General features: G+C 52.0%; 6 protein-coding genes across 6 annotated transcripts; 1 reads left to right on the forward strand and 5 right to left on the reverse strand.

Annotated features, from left to right (window-relative positions):
• Positions 1-3,116: 3,116 nt before the first annotated feature.
• On the reverse strand, positions 3,117-4,549 carry C7974DRAFT_306369 (uncharacterized protein; the record flags this gene model as incomplete). The annotated part of the gene is made up of 3 exons (XM_046138075.1): positions 3,117-3,266; positions 3,316-3,712; positions 3,762-4,549. The coding sequence occupies 3 exons, from the start codon at positions 4,547-4,549 to the stop codon at positions 3,117-3,119; spliced, it is 1,335 nt and encodes a 444-aa protein (XP_046000504.1).
• Positions 4,550-5,375: 826 nt separating this feature from the next.
• On the reverse strand, positions 5,376-6,926 carry C7974DRAFT_132424 (putative cytosolic iron-sulfur protein assembly protein 1). The gene has a single exon (XM_046135409.1). The coding sequence runs from the start codon at positions 6,718-6,720 to the stop codon at positions 5,413-5,415; it is 1,308 nt and encodes a 435-aa protein (XP_046000505.1). The 5' UTR covers positions 6,721-6,926; the 3' UTR covers positions 5,376-5,412.
• Positions 6,927-6,932: 6 nt separating this feature from the next.
• Positions 6,933-9,971, reverse strand: C7974DRAFT_132435 (uncharacterized protein). The gene is made up of 4 exons (XM_046135410.1): positions 9,618-9,971; positions 8,994-9,570; positions 8,759-8,944; positions 6,933-8,707 (listed from the first exon to the last, which is right to left on the reverse strand). Exons 1-4 carry the CDS (start codon positions 9,782-9,784, stop codon positions 7,154-7,156), a joined length of 2,484 nt encoding a protein of 827 aa, XP_046000506.1. The 5' UTR covers positions 9,785-9,971; the 3' UTR covers positions 6,933-7,153.
• Positions 9,972-12,233: 2,262 nt separating this feature from the next.
• Positions 12,234-14,133, reverse strand: C7974DRAFT_132447 (uncharacterized protein). The gene is made up of 3 exons (XM_046135411.1): positions 13,794-14,133; positions 13,040-13,741; positions 12,234-12,991 (listed from the first exon to the last, which is right to left on the reverse strand). Exons 1-3 carry the CDS (start codon positions 14,067-14,069, stop codon positions 12,419-12,421), a joined length of 1,551 nt encoding a protein of 516 aa, XP_046000507.1. The 5' UTR covers positions 14,070-14,133; the 3' UTR covers positions 12,234-12,418.
• Positions 14,134-14,252: 119 nt separating this feature from the next.
• C7974DRAFT_305698 (HotDog domain-containing protein) lies at positions 14,253-15,923 on the forward strand (the record flags this gene model as incomplete). The annotated part of the gene is made up of 6 exons (XM_046138038.1): positions 14,253-14,668; positions 14,721-14,969; positions 15,018-15,199; positions 15,251-15,386; positions 15,439-15,722; positions 15,775-15,923. The coding sequence occupies 6 exons, from the start codon at positions 14,253-14,255 to the stop codon at positions 15,921-15,923; spliced, it is 1,416 nt and encodes a 471-aa protein (XP_046000508.1).
• Positions 15,924-16,300: 377 nt separating this feature from the next.
• Positions 16,301-17,049, reverse strand: C7974DRAFT_132475 (uncharacterized protein). Its single transcript, XM_046135412.1, has 3 exons — positions 16,960-17,049; positions 16,443-16,787; positions 16,301-16,353 (listed from the first exon to the last, which is right to left on the reverse strand). The coding sequence occupies exons 1-2, from the start codon at positions 16,990-16,992 to the stop codon at positions 16,497-16,499; spliced, it is 324 nt and encodes a 107-aa protein (XP_046000509.1). The 5' UTR covers positions 16,993-17,049; the 3' UTR covers positions 16,301-16,353; positions 16,443-16,496.
• Positions 17,050-17,706: the final 657 nt, after the last annotated feature.

A 17,706-nucleotide genomic window follows, 5' to 3' on the forward strand; every position in this document is an offset into this window, starting at 1 on the left:
GAGAGGCGAACGACGACAAAGCGCATGTGTTGCTACAAGCGCAAGCTGCGACAAGTCAGCGACCAAACCATACAAGACAAGGCGTTTGCGAGACGCAAGCTGAAAACGTGTTCGCAGTATGTTTGACAGAAGCCGCAAGCTCCCGCATGAACCAGCGAGACAGATCTGAGTCAGGCTTGCAAGGTGCGTCTGTACGCTTGAGTAAGGTGTACCTTTTGACTTGTGCCCACGTCGATGGTAGATCTAAAGAATCTTTCGGACGCAAGTCTCAAGGTTTGTGTGATGCTGACATAGTAGAAGGGAGGACAAAGAGGTCAGTTGTGCTGATTGAACACAACGACGTTTGCGGAAGCTTGAAGAGACGGCTTCGTAACAGTGCAGCTTTGCAGGAAAAGCAAAGCGAAAACGAAACAGAGCCAAAGAAGACAGAAGCAGAGAGACAGACAGGCGGATACTACTGAAGGTAGCGGATATGCAGCGGCAAGGTGTGAGACTGCTGCAAGGTGTGTTGCGGAATTCAAACAGCGTCTGACTCGTTCTTGGGGTGAGCGCTGTTTAGCTGGTTGTGAAAGAGGCTGAAGTCAGAGGGTCAGCCCTTGCATTACTTGGAAGAAAGGAGGTAACAAGCAGAACAACGAGCCGTCCAGTGCTTATGCTCTGACCGTATCTTAAGATGTGCAGCCAATACTAACGTCAATACTTAATACGCGCTGCCGATCGCCGCAGCACGACAGATGGCGGCGCTGGGGCGTTCGCGACCCGTTACTCGGAGCACCGCAAGTGTGAAGCTGCAAAACAGGCCTTCCCGGCAACACACCGCTGATTTCCCGGAGCTGATCCATGATTAGAGTCGATGCCACCGTCGCGGAGCCGCAGTAGCGCCTGCTCGGCTGCTGTCAAAAGTCATGGTCGCAGCTGCTGACCAGAGGGCGATATGCAGGCATGTCATTCCAAGCAACGCATGCAGTTTAGCTGAAATGGAGGGCACAGCCGAGATTGGCTGGCGCCGCCGCAACCGTCACGAGCAGCCTCACTTTTCATTAAACCAGGGCGAGCACTTCGGAGCATTTTCTCGCCAACCATTGCGACCGCATCTGACGGGAAAAGCAAATTCTGACGATGCGTGCAGCAACTGACCGGACGGAGGCCTCGCTTATCGTGTCGTCTGGCGATTGTTAACGGGGCATGGCACGCGTCAAACTCGCGTCCAGCATTCTGCGTTCAACATGGCATCGTCTCCAACCGAATCTTGTGAGGTTACGGTGAGCGTGTTCTTGCGTGAACAGGATGTGAAACGTCAACATTGCCACTGATTCTATGATGTACCGACGAATGGCCGTGGGATTGGCATTGCCACTGACTTGGTTGTCGTGGGATCGTTGTGGAGATAGTGTAAGAGACTGCAGATGGCAAAGATGGAGCAACCTCTCATGTGCGGTGAGACAAGTGCTGTGTGAATAAGAGAGACTGCAGACGGGAACATGCTGGTACCGAGGACGAGGCGCGTGGGTTTTGTACGGACTGGTCTGGTCGGTGACCGGGCCCACCCTTTCCTGAGTGAGAGTGGTTCGAGGCACGGACGAAGGTGCAAGTGCACTCAGAAAGGCCCATGCAAAGGTATATATGTAGGGCTGAGGACTTGTGCTGAACCGAAGCAGCCGCGGCTGTGTGGATGGAAGGCGAGGAGGAAGACATCCTAGCGCTTGCGGTGTGCCTGACTAGGTAAACGTTGGTCGTTATTACTGGCTGCTTCGTCTCTATCTGCGAAGAAAATAATGGTATGTCTCGAACATCTGACTAGGTAGGTATTGAGAACGGACCTAAAGCTTACCTCACTATTCGTAACAGCCTGATGGCAGACAGCCTAGCAACGGACTGTCACTGATCATTGCGCAACCTGGCATTTCTCTGATGATGCTATGAACACTATCGCTCGCTATCGAAGCACGCTCTGTCTCAGTACAACGCATCACTCTCCGCTCCACTCATCTCCAACCCCGCCTGCATCCTTAGCATCGGGGGCTTGTCGCTGTCCATTCACGCAGCCGCGGCTCTCCAGACAGCAGTCGCGACGTGCCTCTCGATCCACAGTGCGGCGCCCATGGATGTTTGTCTTCATTGGCTGCTTCACCTTCATTCAGCGTACTCCGCTCACAGCATTTTCGGATTGATCGATCTCGCCCCTCCATTGCTCCTTCGTTTTTTCCAATTCCAGCTTGCGGACGTGCTGCTCTCCCCGTCTCATGTTTCTATCCCGAACATAGTCCTTGTCCACCTTCTTCTTGTGTGCGAGTGCCGACTTCCAGCACCAATCGCAGGCTCGAGCATATCTCGCTATGCCGATGGTACATTTGGCTGTCGGACAAGCTCGGACGGGGCTGCGAGATCGTGCAATGAGACAGAGGTCATACATTCGCTCATCCGGCATTGGTATGCAGGCACATGAACCTCGGGCGAACGTTAGGGTGCACATAATCGTGGTGAATCGTGGTGATGATCTGGCTTGTTGGTCGCTATTTTTGCCAGTGGAACGATATCAAGATCTGCTTTAAACACTTGCCAGGCGAAAAGCCTCCTGCTGTTGATCAGTTGTATATCGCGTGGTCTGAAATAATGCTCGCTGGCCATCACAAGCAGACATTATCACGCTTGACAAGCTGCAATCAACAAACTATAGGCGGATGCAGACAGATGTTGCGCAAATGAAGAAAAGACTGTTTGAAGGCAACCAATAGAATCATGTATTAATTGTTACCATGAGGGAGAGGGAGGTACAGTTTGCTGCGCTGTGCCATTGTATGCATCGTTCCATTGACTGGCAAAATCATATCTGTGTCTCGGCAGAAATGTATTAATAGACAAGTTTCGTGAGGCTAAGTGCAAGACCGACTGGAAAAGAGGGTATGAATGGTGAATCGCAAGCTGTTGTCCCAATTTGGAAATAATCACATTGCCACGTGTCTTGAAGTCGTACTGGATGTCGTAGCTGCTCAAACGAGTTGACGGCGCATAAGCTATCGCGGGCTGGCGCAAAGAGTCTGTGTCTTGGTTTGCTCGAATGGCGGCTGCCCTTTATCCGGAGTCGGTGGTATGACGCCAGAGACAAAAGAAGCCATCTAAGCCTCAATATCTAGGTCATCACCCTTCCTTCCGCTTCGCCCTCGGCGAGGCTCAGCTTGCGGACTGCGGTCTTCGCGTTCGTCTTCGCTGCTGTTTGAGGGACTCTGAGGTCTGCTGTCATTCAGGTTACGACGGCTCCTAGCCATCTGCGCATGATCAGTACCTAGTTCGCGATCGCAATGAAGGAATACGCACCCATGCCCTTACACCGCCTATCAGGCCCAAGTTGTAACCAGCTGCAAACTCGGTGCTTCCCCTCTCCGCGTTACCACGTGGGATATCCAAATGGCTGAGTCTCGACAACGCAGACGGTGATCGAGCGTCAACTGCAATCTGTTCCATCGCATTTGCATGTTCGCGTGTAGGCGTTCTCGCTGGACTGGCCGGGCGGCTCGTCTGCCAAAATTGACGGAAATCTTTTGTAAGTTCTTGACCTGTGGTCGCCCAGTTGGCTTTAATGCTGTCGCGGAACTCGACCATGTTGCGCTTGAGGTCCAACTCGTTCTTCTTGAGCCAGGAGACGTTGAGCTCCTTGCGCGATGTGCCACGCTTCAGCTGGCGGTCAACGTATTGGTCGTAATCGCGAACAATCCTAAGTGCGTTAGTCGCAGCTCGCATCGCTCCAGGCTTGGGATTCTTACTTGGTAATAATGCCTGTTGTGCTCAGACCTTCCGTTCGCTGAGTGACAAGAAACATGCCCCTCTCCTTGATAGGTCCATAAATGTCATCCCCCTCATCTGCGCCATAAGGAAGATCGTCGTGCGCAACGTAGTCGATCTTGTGTTTCTCGAGGAAGTCGGTCGTGACGATCCAAGGGCAGTCTGGAATGACCTCGTCGACCCACTTGCAGTGTCGAACACTTTCCGCGCGCTCTCTCGCCGACAGAACTGTAAGACCCTTGCGCTTGTGCGTCTCAGTGTCCCCTGTCACGCCGACTACGAGCTCGACTTGCGGATTGTTGGGAGCGAGGTGAGCGAATGCAGTCTTGGCCTGCTGCAGCGCACGCATATGGCCAATGTGGAACAGATCGAAAACACCATCTGCATATACCCGAATTGGGCGGTCCATCGCAGGAGGGTTCGTCTTAAAGCCGCCAGCGGGGTCGGTCAGACCAGCGCCTGGTGGCGCCTCCATGCGCATTGTGCTTGCTTCTCCGTTCTCGCCATTCTTGAGCCTGTCGGCAGAAGAGCGTCTGGTCTTTTTGCTGACGCGCTCGTCATCATCCTCAGCATCGCTCTCGTCGCTAGGGTTTCCGGCGCGTCCGCGTTTCGTTGACTCGGCCTGGCGCTCTTTCTTCGATGTGACTTCCTGCAGCACGGAGTCCTCAGCGCCTTCGTCGGACGCGTCGCGCGATGATGGCTGCACGACGTCCATTCCGTCTTTCTTGACCGAGCCAACAGTGTTGGACCTCTTGCGCTTGGGTGGCATGCGTGGCAATGGAGATGCGCGTTACAAAATTACTGGTCGCTGCGGCGGTGTAAATAGCAATGGCACATACGCATTGAAAAGGTGGTGGTCGAGAGATGGACGGTCAAGCGCGCCGATTCTGGGGTCGAGGAGCTTGGGCGCAGATACGGGTGCTACCGGTAGGAAGTGGAGCAATCGAAGGCGCAATGAACACGACTCGGGTGCCGCAATCAGGTACTGTAGGAGTAGGATATGCTCTGAGCTACAATGTCAGGAATTATGAGTATGCTGTGAGATGTTGACACGGTGCACGCGAGATTGCATCAGCCCATAATTTTGAAGTTGTTCCCTGATCGAGTGCAGATCCTCCAAAGATGGTATGACGTCGAAGCCGCTATCCGGCCCAAGCACCACCCCCAGCAAGCAGAGCCACAGACGCGCAACGGTGGCGAACCCCACGTGCAAGCGATCTTGACGCAGCTGGACGCAGGCTGTCGTCAGGACGGTGGCTCAAGCTTGATTAATTTCGTCTGATCGTGAGGGTCGTCATCGTGTCTCACAAGCAGCAGCGTGGCCAAAGAAGACAACACGGCAGAGCCCCTGAACTGAGGCATTTACCGTAGTAACGTGTACAAAGTTATGCTGTTGCGCCATCTATGCGGCCAAGCTCTAGATCTCCCGTATGATTCCCTCCACCGACATGAACACAGTGCAATATGTGCTTACTTGGTCGCGTTGATTGAGAACTCCAGGCGTTGTCCACGAATGTTGTGTGCAGCCTGTCATTGCCCAAGTATCGTACTTGGCTGATGAGCTTTGAGTCGCATGTACACAACGCGATTGGAGACGTTCGGCTCTGTCGTGGCCCAGATTTCGTCCTTTTCTTAGGTCTTCAAAACAGCTTCGTCCAGAGTCCATACCCTAACCTCACCCTCATCACCCGTACTAACAATGACTTCTTCGCCATCCCAGCGCTTGCCCTTGTCTGCCCTTTTCGCCCATGTGACGTGGTTGATCTCAAACACGTCGTGCGCAGAGAAGATTTCTGCAACAATGTCCCATTCAGTCAACGATGCCTCAGTCGCTTCAACGACAGCACCGTTAGCGGCCTCGATGCCCTCCATTGCTGCAGCGTCTGTAGTGCCATTGGTTTCCTGGCTTCTCCATCTTTCTTTGTATACCACGATTTTACCATCGCTGCCCGCGCTGACAAGGAGTCCGGTGGTGCGGCTCCAGCTGACAGAGTAGATAGCGCGGTCGTGGGCTTTCGGGAGGATAGTTTCTTGATACCAATCCTCGTCAATAGCGGCGGTACGAATGATGGATGGCATGCCGGAATTTTGGGCGCTTGCGCCCTCTCTCGGTTTTCTCCTCCAAAGGCGCACTGTACAATCGTCCGCACATGTCGCAAGCCGCGGTCCACTCTGCTCCAACGCCTCAAGATGGTTGATTTGCTTCTCCTCAAGCCCATCTCTTTGCCTCCTGAAGTCGAGCTTCGACATTCCCGAACCCTCGAACTCGGCCCACCAAACCGTCATCCCGTGTCCCTCCACAACAGCTACCTGTACCCAGTCATCCTGATCCTCTCTGTAGAACCGTACTGTGTCATCATAGCTGCTTGACACGAGTAGATCCTCCTCAGGATGCCACGCGACGCACTTGACATCGCCATCATGTTCCTGCAGCACCGCGACCGTCTCAAAATTATCGTCCTCCAATTCCTCCCAGATCCAGACACTCTTGTCGCGTGAGCATGTAGCCAGGTATTGTCCACTAGGTGACCAAGTGAGTGACTTGATCTCCGACTCGTGCCCGTCGAGTATGCAAGAAAATTGGTATTCTTCCGAGTCTTCGTCTTCCTCGTCACCGACCTCACGGCCTACCTCGTGCTCCAACCTGTCACCGTCTTCTTTGCGCCAAATGCCTGCACTGCTGTCGAAGGAACCGGTAGCAAGTACTGACTGCCCTTGGGTGTGCGGTTTCCAACTACATGAACGCACGGAGCGCTTGTGGCCCCCAGTGATTGAATGGAGGAGTGTGAAGGACGTCAGGCTGTAAACGCGGACGGAGCGATCCGAGCAGGCTGTCGCAACGATCGGTAGACTTGGGTGGGGCGCGGTTTGCCATGTTCGCGAATTCGATGGCGGCGAGAGCGTTGAGAGATGTGTGAGCGTAGGCGTTGGTGTAGACATGATGAGTCTCGGGGGTTTCGGACGTATATTTGGAATAGGAGTCTGAGACCCCAACGAGTGTTGACCAAGATCGAGAGAGAAATCTGATGTCAATTGTCGAATATGGTGAAGCTTGAATGTGTCGCGGGGCAGATCTTCAGAAAGTTCGTCGGTGCGTCATTCGCTATCGGTAATCGCCCCGCGGCAACTGGTGCTTGCGTTATCGGCCATCATTTGAACATCAGAAAGTACATGCTCAAGACAACTCTTAATTATATCATGTACACCTCATCCATCAAGTAGCTATTTATATACAGTAGTCCGATGCTGTCCATGGTTTTCAACACTCCCATCTTTGTTACCAAAGTCCCATATGCGCCGGATAATAGTGGGTATCCCAGAATTAAATAAACGCCAACAATGCCAGTGTTAAGAAACGGTCTTCGTGCGAATTCTATTTCCTTCCGTAGTACAAGTCTTTAGGAAGCGCTCGTGTCGCGTGCGGGTCGCGGAACGCCGTTGTTATAGACATCAATCTGTCTCCCAAAGTCAGCTGCTCCGTGTCAGCGACACCGGCTTCAGACTTGACACCCATGTCCCGCAGCTCCATCGTGGATCCTGATTTCTGGGAGTTGTTGTGGACAATCTGCTGAGTGGAAGTCACCATGATGCCACCCCAAGGGTGAATATTGCTTGCTTCGGCGGATGGATTCACCAAACCCTTCTCCGAGCATGAATCGGGTTGTAAAGTCATGTCGGATGACATCGATCGGTGTGGTCGCAGCCTGAAATTCCACCTCTTATTGCGCTTCTCCGGCTCCTTGGTGATAGATGGAGTCCGTGTGAGGGTGGAAAACTCTTTGTGATTCCTGATCGCTAGAATTTGATGATCCGGACTACCAGGGTAAGATCTGAGGCAGGTCTGGAAGAAAGACATGGGAACACACTTCAAAGCTGTGCTCTGCAGAGACTGGATGTAGATCTCCTTGATGCCACAGAAGGCGAATACGGTGGCGGGGCTGCGTTCTTGTGGACCAGCAACGCCGTGCACAATGTCCAGCTGCTTTGCAGAGAAAATGGCGCGATGTAATGCGGACTCTGGTGCATCATGTAATAGGTCGAGCATCGTATTGCGGAACCTTTCCAAGAAAGCGTCCTCCTCTTCGGTTTCTAAGCCAGTGCGTTGGCCTGTACGCGCGAGACAGTCGTCCAACGACAGGCTATTGAAGCCAACCAAAAGCTTCAGCTCACGCAAACTGAGTTCACCATCTGCCAATTTGACCATGGGCAGTCTCTCCGGGTTGGCCCGGGGTACGATAATGTCGAGACCGCGCATGCCTGGTGCAGGTTGCAAAAGGAAAGATGCGAGATAAGTCCCGCTTGACGGAACGGATGGCCCCATTTTCGAGTAAGTATGCCAGCTCTCCACCATTTCATGTAGGTCCTCCCGCGTTACTTGTAAACTTCTCGCGAGATTGTCGCCAACCTGGTCAATGTTCGCAAAATGGTAACCCAAATTTTGCAAACGCTTCACCTCGGTGGCATTAGCCATCTTCGTCAAGACTAACATTTGCCCACGGCCAAACAGGATTGGGTTAGCCATGCCGGTTTCAATGTCTTTGTTCGCAACTTCAGCAGCGAGGATCTCCTTGCGATCGTGTGCATCTTTGAATACGGCTCTTGCCATCGACATAGAGGTACCCGTCGTTACAACCTCCCCGTAAAGACACCCAAGATTCTGGAGACTGGTATCGAGCGTTTTTGCAATTTCGTAAGCGGTGACGCAGAAAAGCTCACGGAATGTTGCAGAGTAGGTCGAGTCATCCTCCGAGCTGAAAGAACTGCGGCTTTCCGCCGCTGTAGAGGGCGATGTCGTTTGCAAGTAGCCCGTGCTGTGTAGGTGTTCTCGCATCGATGGTACTAGGTCGGCGATTCCTCCCCAATGGCGAGACACTCTGAATATCCATTGAAACACAGGGTGCGCATTATTGAACTCGTCGTCGAACGTCTATAAAAGTTAGCTTCGTTGATTCCTGCCATGTCACTATCACAAGCTTACCCGCTGATGGAACTGTCGGGTAATCGTTTGGCAAGGCAGAAGACCACCTTGACTAACAAGGAGTTTGCCATTCTCGTCAAAAGTAGCGCATGCGAGTACGACCTGCTGAGCGCGATCTTTAAGCAGTCGACGATGGCGCTGCTTCAGGAAACCGAGCAAGAAGCATACAAAACAAGCGCTCAAACACTGAGATCATGTTAGCGAAAGTGGCGCAGACGCGAACGATGACACCTACCAGGCAAAGAGCGATGATTAGCGTAATGTTTCGTTCTTGACCAGACCCATTATGATAACCTCGCACTTCGTACCAAGTGCCGGCAGCACCAGTCCAGTGCATGCCCGAAACAGCCAAAGCTAGGAAACAAGCTACCACAGCACGTCTGGCAATATTGTTCAACCATAATCCGCTCCAGTGGAAGAAGAGACCGAAAGATAGTAGACTAGCGCCTACCGCGATGCCTGCGGCACCGAATACGTGCGACCAGTTGAGATGCAGGCGATAGTTTGTGGTGCCGTTATTTCCAAGATAGTGCATCTCAGTAATAGCTGCACCAGCACAGATGCCGCAGACGACAAGCGAGGCAATGCGAACAGCGGCATGCTTGCTTCGCTTGTAGAAGCGATCAGCGACCATGAGTCCTAGAAAGATGGCCACTACCGGAATGATAGCGGAGAGCGTAGTGAACGCAGGACTGTAATATAGTTGAATCTCGGCTTCACCGTCGCCGAGAACGATAGCTCGATTGCCGACAAAATGCATGCACCAAATCGCTACCAGGCCGAACGAAACCGAACAGCCAGCGATTTGCACCCTGCCTTGATTAGTTGGTGGTTTTCAGTTACGAGATTCCTCACGAACCATGCTCTCCATCCCGAGCCGGACACTCTTCGATGTAATAGCTCCACGGTCGTAGCGGATCCGATCAAGCTGACCAGATAGGAACAGAAGATAAGGTATGGTATGAAAGAGATTTTCGGCCTGCTCCCAATGGGATATTTGGCCTCCAGCTCGGAACTCGGTCCCATGGTGTTGACCTTTCTGACGGGTATACTCAGTTGAGTTGCAACGTCTGGAGGGCTCGATAGAGAGATGCTCAATCAGCTCATTTGTGCCTGGTGAGCGCCCTGGTGTGACCGCCGGGTTCTAGAAGTCCTGGTGGTACGATCGATAGTCTGCAGGAGAATCGGGCGACAGTGAAGGAAGTAAGCAGCAATCCCTCAGCAATAAGCCCTGCAAGATACAGGAGATCGTGGCGCAGAAAGCCTCCCGTGCGGATGCAGGGTGTTTCGTTATGTACTGACAGGCCGGTCCACAAGACCTTCAAGCAAGCGTCCGTCACTGGACCAGACTACACATCTTAGGTCGGAGCGACCACTGTAACAGCCGTTCAGTGAGAGGCATGCTCAGCTCCGCTGGTTGGTCTAGAGAACCTAAGCCATCGCCACGACCTATTGAAGTCCCAACCCCGGGCGCCACACCAATTGGACTACCGCTGACATGGGTGGGGCTCCGAGAGGTCAGTGTGAACAAGCGTGATTCAAAAGAAGATAAAGTTCGAGTACTCGGACAAGTCCTATGCAGCCTCTAAGGTCCACAAATTGCTTTGCATACATGGTAGGAAACGACTGCGATGGGCCCCGTACAGTCGTGCCTGTACACACTGCGCATTTTTGTTGAAGAACAACTTGAGCTCTCAAACTGCAACATCGTGAAGCTTGTTCTCGTTTGGGGCGAATCCACTCGGATATGTCAAATGTGTTGGCAGGTCGCCCCGGACGGCTCGAAGCTCAAACTTGTGGTTCGGTGGTAGAAGGTACCTTGGTACTGCAAGCCAAGTGTGGTCGGCGAGAATGGCGTCTTGCCGAGGCGCATCATCATCCTCGGATAATGCAATGCGCTCGATGAATACATGTTTCGGATCTTGTAGAAGGTTGCAAAGGTCACGGCACGTGGATCTATTTTGAAGCTCCAGTGTCATGCTTGAGAACATTGGTCACAACACGGGTAATAATGCAGCGGCTATGGTTGCTGTGTTGGCAGGTTCACCAACGATCAGCAATCGATCGCGCCTCTCGCTTGCTTTTGCCTGTTGTCCAGCCACATTAGCTGCCGACCGCTCCGAATGGCTCAGTGATGAAGAACATGTCATCGCTCTTGCGCAATCTTGTTCGCTGCATCCGAAATCGCTGCAGTGTGGCTTTTCGCAATGAGTAGTTCATCTTACATGCATTTAGCCGTGGTAACTCCAACAGGGGTTCAAATGCAATAGATTCGACGGCTTTGGCCGACCACTAACAGTATCTTCGAGCTGCTCGGCACGTGCTCGCCATCACAAATTACCACCACTCGATAGTCTCTGGGAGTCATGAAGCATTCATTGGTCGTTTGTGATGGACGAGACCTGGCTTAGTAGGTACTTGTGATGGGTTACTCAACATTCTAGTCTGCTGGAAAGCCGCACTAGATCAAGTGGATGAGCTTAGTGATCCTCCCGGGATTATCGGTTGGGGTACCGGGGATCGGTCGGCCAGGCTCTAGGTACTGCTGTGCATTCTCACGTCGCTTGCTCCCCTCGTTTCCAGCTGTGTGGAACGAACACGATCGCCTGTACCAAGTTGATCACACTCTTGCATGCGCTAAGATCGTGTTTGCTCGTTCCTGCGTGAAACCGTAGAAAGTTCTGTCGGTGTTTAGGCTCTAGAACGATCTCATTAGTCTGATCCAACGAGAGCTCCACGGTAGTCCCCGTTGGACCAGCTCATTGGGTACAGGCCACGTTATGTGACAGGAAGCTTTGGACGGCTCAGTGGCTTTCAGTAGTGTACCTAACTTTCCATTCTCCATCATCTCGATAACAGTCTCGATAACAACCTTGCCATCGCGCAAGGAGTACAAGGAATGGGGACTACCGGTCGAGCCATAGCTAAATAAAACAAGGCAGACATTGATGGTTGATGGCGGTTGGATTTTCCATAAGAACTCCCAAGCATCTTCGTGCCACCCACTTGAACATCCGAGGATCTCAGGCTCGTGCCTATGGATAGTGCATGATCGTATAGGGCATGAATACTCAAGTCATCGTACCTATGTGAATATCGGATGCACGTTAGTGGATCGACGCTTTTGGCTGCAAGAGAAGTGAATGGTGACCTGCAGTACGCGGATGGTCGAGCCGTTTGTGGGTTAGACTTGGCCTGTCATTCGAGTCAGTCTTGAGATCTATCTGAAATTTTTGGAAGAAGTTTGCTTCTCACATCGGCAAAAGCAGGTGAGTCTTGAAAGCGACTCATGTAGTTGAACTCTCTGAATCGCTCTGGTTCTCGTGAAGCGAGGGTCGCATTCACGTGTCGGAAAGATGCTGCAACGCGCCTTGTATATGGAACGTCTCGATGCCCTTGTGAATTTTCTCTCCACGAAGCACAGGTAAGGGTAGTATCCTTTCGATAGTCACCAGCACGTCGACAGCTGTCTTGTTGCAACAATGCAAGCCACCTGACTCGTGTTGGATCATCGAGAAGTCAATTAGGTCGCGCCAAATGCCGGGCTACCTCGGCCGAGTGTGAATCCAGAGTTGATAGTAGTCATGGCGCGTTCTGGGCGAACAAATCTCTTTGCGTATGTATGATGGAATGTAAACCTTGAAGCCAAATAGACTGGGGCTACGAGGTTTCGTTACTGAGATCGGTGGCGGGGTTCAGGGGCTCGAAACACTCGTCTCCGAGGAGCAATTCGTCATCAACCATTGCCAAGGATTTATCGGATGTGACTGTCCTGAGATTTTGGCTCTGAGGCGATGTCGCATAGTAAAGCACTGGGACTGCAGAGGGGTCCTCGACGGCATGACTGACGGCGGAAGGGGTTACAAGCCCAGATCTGTCATCGACATGATCCTCTCGCCATGAAAGCTCCAGCATGTCGTCGAGATCAGAATTGGGTGCAAATAGCAAGCCTCTGCGTACAAAGGACTGCAGTGTAGTCGCTGGCTTGCAAGGCGTGTTCCTCTGCAAGTGCAGCCACAGCCGCGAAGCAATCTGTGAAGCCAGATCTTTCGCACCCAGTGTGTTGATTGGTCCGCAATCCGGTGCCCGGTCCGCGTTGTGTAGTAACCGCAAGGGGTTTGCTACTTCCGACAGTTCCTCAGTGGAGAATTCTGAAGTGATCTTCATGGACGCGGTGGTATGAGCAAGGGTTTTTCCAATAACAGGCAAGAATATCGCTCTCTGGGACAGTGACTCTAAAACAGTAAGTTTGCAAAACGCGTGAACGGGATTTCATCTCACTGATTGGTACCCCGGTCTCCATAACGTAGGTGCGATATCAGCAAGACCCAATTCGAACGTGTTTGCTTTGAGTTTAATGCCGGGTAACATCTTACTATTGATACGACTTAGAACCGACAATCGTAGTGCTCCGTCAATCAGTAGTCCCAGGTCTCCGATATGAAGATCTGACTTTGAGTCTGGCGCTGCGATCTGAACGGCAGACACTGTTGTGTTCAGCCAACCGTTTTTGAGTGCCCTAATTGGTGATTCGTACATTGAGGGGACGGGTGTCTCTAGGAATGGAGCTGATGCTCGCACTCTTTTGAGGGTTGATGGCGATGCAAGCGGCACAGCCACGGTATTTGCTTCCAACAGTAACTCATCTGATACTTCTTGCTCGAAGTCATCGGCAGCTCGTCCAGATGTTGGCTGTGTTGCACTTTTGCTGTCTGCTGAGAGTCTCGGTCTCTTCGCAATTGCGGCTCTCCTCTGCTGAGTGAGCTGGAAGATATCCGCATATAGAATTATCGAGTCGAGAGATAAGGAAGGTACTCCCCCAGACGGTCGCACGTCGGCTGCGGAAGTGCTTGCAAGAACTCGATGACATGGTTTCGTTGCAGGTCCTGCGCACCCAGACGCGTAGTTGACTGTGATTCGCAGCTTTCCCGGCGAAGCGGTATCATGTGGTAACGATGGTTGCAAACCCAGCTGATCCCATACCTTCACACGTCTCATCAGAAACAGCCCTTGCAGACGCTTTGAAAGCACTTACTGGTGCAACGAGAATGGCCTCGGAAAGTTGTCGAAGCTGGTCTTCAGCAACAGGTTGGCCTTTGAAAGTAACTTCCATATCGATGTACAGACTATTTCCACGGCATACCCACACTTTGCCAGATGTCAAGATATCAAGCAGAGAAGCCTCATCATGCTGCCCAAGGTCAGTGCATTGCTGTTGTGGTGAGATTGTGATCAAAGTTCTGAGCCAAAGCTCAAGATCGGTGGCTGCTATCGAGAAGACTGCTCTACCAAGTTCGATCGACCTGTGCATCCTTTAAAGCTATGTAGGTACGACGCTAGCATCGGTAAAGCACAAATTTTGGGCGATTGAGGCGACGGAGGTAAGTAAAGAAAGCTGTTCGTTGTACGAGGCTACCCCACGCTAGTCGGGCAGGGGTGAGCTCAGGCGTCATTTCCTCCGGAGCTCGAGCTTAACAACCGCCAACGACACGCGATGCGGCTCTCAACCGGAAGGATCGCACTACAGCGCACCACGCAGAGTTCACGGAGCCATTGCGCCCGGCCACATGCGCTTTCATCTTTAGTCACGCGACGGAGCTTTGCTTGCAGCTCCACCAGGCGCACGGATGGGGTCTTCCGGGAGCTCACGTCTATGCGGGTTCGTACGCCTTGGGTTGAGGCACTTCGGAACCAGCAGCAAGAAGGGCAGCAGCCCGGTAAACCATCCGGAAAGCCACAGGTGCCCAAAGATCGCGACTTACCACCCAAGCGCATGAGTGACAGCTATCACTCCGTCATACTGCCCTTAGCCCGAGATCCCTGGTTACTTGATACGTACCTGAACTCATCTGGACATATTCGTCTAGGAACCATTTTCATGGATCTTGATGCACTTTCTGGCGTTATTGCGTAAGCCGTTAGAGCTGTGTACAATTGAACTCAGACTCTGAAAATGTTCTAGATACAAGCACACCGGCGAAGATGTGACGACGGTCACCGCCTCCTGCGACCGAATTACCATTCACCATCCACTGGACGAGATTTGCGACCTTCAGCTGTCTGGTAGGGTTACATATGCTACTGGTCGAAGCAGTTTGGAAATCACAATGCAGGTCGCAAAGGCCCCCAAGGAAGGCGAGAAGATTAAAGATACAGACATCCTCATCAATTGTACCTTTACAATGGTATCTTTGGACCCCGGTACCAAAAAGTGTGACTCTAGCCCCCAGCGCAGAGAACAAGCTAACAGACAGTCCAGACCTGTCAATGTTAATGCGTTGATTGTAGAGACCGAAGAAGAGAAGAGACTATATGCTTTGGGCGAGCGCAACTCAGAAATCCGCAAGGAAAGACGCAACACGTCTCTGATTAAGCACACACCAAACGATCTCGAAAGCGACCTCATTCACGCGTTTTGGCAAAAGCAGCTTCGATACCATGGTCAGTCATATTTCGACCGCCCAGTCCTGTACTGATGTTTAACCTCTCCAGACCCTCATGACGAGTTGCGTAAACCAGACAACCTTCATTTTATGGATACGACATGCCTCCGGACTGCCACGATTATGCAACCTCAGTATCGCAACCGACACCATTTCATGATTTTTGGAGGGTTCCTCTTAAAGCAGTATGTCAACTACAATATATATATGGAAGGGCGTGCGCTAATATTCACCTAGAACTTTCGAGCTCGCTTTCACTACAGCTGCAGCATTCGCCCATGCCCGACCCACTTTCGTTTCCCTCGATCCCTCAACATTTCTCAACCCGGTACCCGTTGGCAGCATACTATACATGACGGCCCATGTAGTTTACACAGATCCTCCGCTTATCGCAGCTCCCGGCGAGCAGTTCAAAGACAACAACGAATACACTAGGGTGCAAGTTCGAGTCGATACCAAGGTCAGGGATGTAGAACATGGCCACTCCAAGCCAACAGGACAATTCAATTATACGTTCAATGGTCAGTTCCACATAACCTCTCAGCTCTCCTTATGTGCTGATACTTTTGATAGTGCCAAGGAACATCAGAGTGATGCCAAAAACTTACGAAGAGTTTATGTACTACCTCGAGGCGCGCAGACGAGCTGAGCAAGTCAGGCGTACATTGGATGAGGGTATCAGTGTTAGCCCAGAGAGAGCGGCAGAGTCTCTCACAGAGTAATTCTCTCGGTGCAATGTTACAAGGTGTATATTGACCGATTGGAAAATTCTGGTGACAAACAACAATTTCAATACAGGCCTTTGTCGCCGCTGTGTATCTTCACCATGGCTATGTATGAGGCGCTTTGAGACCATCTTAGCCAGCCAAATCAAAATGAGCGAGAGTAGCCAGTACGCTCAAACGCCAACAAAACCCCCAAATCCCTCATCCTACAGAACGCCAATTTTACACAAGCTTATATGCCAGTCAGTCAGCCAGCCATTTGGATGACAGGATCGATGACACAACCAGCCCCCGAATTCTCACTCTGCAGGGCTAGTTCCCGTCCACGGGACAAGGCGGTGAGCTACCGTGTGGCCGGTGTCACAAAAGTGAGGCTGACTCGGCACCACAGCACAAATGTTGCGTATTCGGACAATAAAGCCGCTTACTGTTGCGCACAAGTCAGCCATATTCAGCTTGGACGTGACCTCACACCGTCTTCAGTTCAAAGCAAATCGGGATTATGTGATCGCTTACCAACTTGGTGCCGCTCAGCCGCTCGAGAGTCTGTTCTTGCTCCGAAACGTCTCTTTACCACTCATCAAGCTGAAGCTCAAGATTGACATCCTCGGAGCACTCGTTACAGTAATAATTGGAGAAGCCACCGCATTTGACTGTAGGGTTCTTGCACATATCGATACTCCAGGCGTCGTAGGAGTAACCGGACAGGAGGCGTGAGGCGCAGATCTCGATTGAGTTGGCCCAGATATAGTAGTCGTGATTGCAATAGTACCAGGAATATGTATATGAGCACATCGTGACGTGGGTACGAGATGAGGAGGGAATGTGTGCTCGGACGAGCTGGAATAAAGAAGATTGCAGCTATGTATTGATTAGCTGACCGCTTGTTTTCTTGCATGCAGGAGGTGTTGTCGCTGCATATGCGCATGGACTTTTTGCCGCCTGCAGAACAAAAGTCCGGATTCCCAATTATACAGAGGAAGGCCTGAAGACCTTTTGCATGAAGCGGATGTTTGCAAGCTGAGGAACTCACAATTGTCAGTGTCGGATCGGTGTTGTCACCCATGCGACTGGTCCTATCGGAATTTCAGAGAAAGGAAGCCGGAAGAAATCTCGCACATAATCGCCCGGTCGACATATCTTTATACCTATGCCTATAAATCCTTTAACTCGCATAGCCAGGTAGCCTGGCCATCTGGGGATTGACTCCGAGGAGGCTCCGTTATCTTCCCCAGATTAGCTGCTTCAAGTCCTGATAAAGCGCGAGTCAGTCGAATAAGCACTTTGTTCCCTGCATGCACTGTGGACTTTGCGGTGAACGTGAAGCACTCCCCGGATCTTCAACCAGATCTTGGTCTGCTTCCCCAACGTTGACAAAAATACGACCTGCTCAGCTGAACCACCTCGGACCTCCGCCACATCACTCACATCCGCTCGGCCTATAGCAACGTCGAGTAGTCCCCAAAACTAGGTCGCGCATGTCTGTTCCCCCCCATCAGGCACAGCAGAACCCTGCATCAGCTAGACATGCAGGGTCCATCTAGCGCTCTCTGGGGTGTAGGTAAGGGACGCAGAAGCCGAACTTCCGACTGCCAACTTTGGCAACTCTCGCACGCGCTACAGATAAGACGCATCGCCGACCCTCTGAAGGCCATTTTCGTTGATCACGCACACATTATTCAAGCTCATTGGCGCAGCCGAAGTATCGGCAAGCCTGAGACCTTCGAGTCCGGCGACTCACATCGCCCGGTGCCGACAACCCACCGAGTCACACAAAGTC

This window comes from Boeremia exigua (assembly GCF_020726555.1).
Source record: "Boeremia exigua strain MPI-SDFR-AT-0100 chromosome Unknown C7974scaffold_3, whole genome shotgun sequence".
Taxonomy (NCBI): Eukaryota; Fungi; Ascomycota; class Dothideomycetes; order Pleosporales; family Didymellaceae; genus Boeremia; species Boeremia exigua.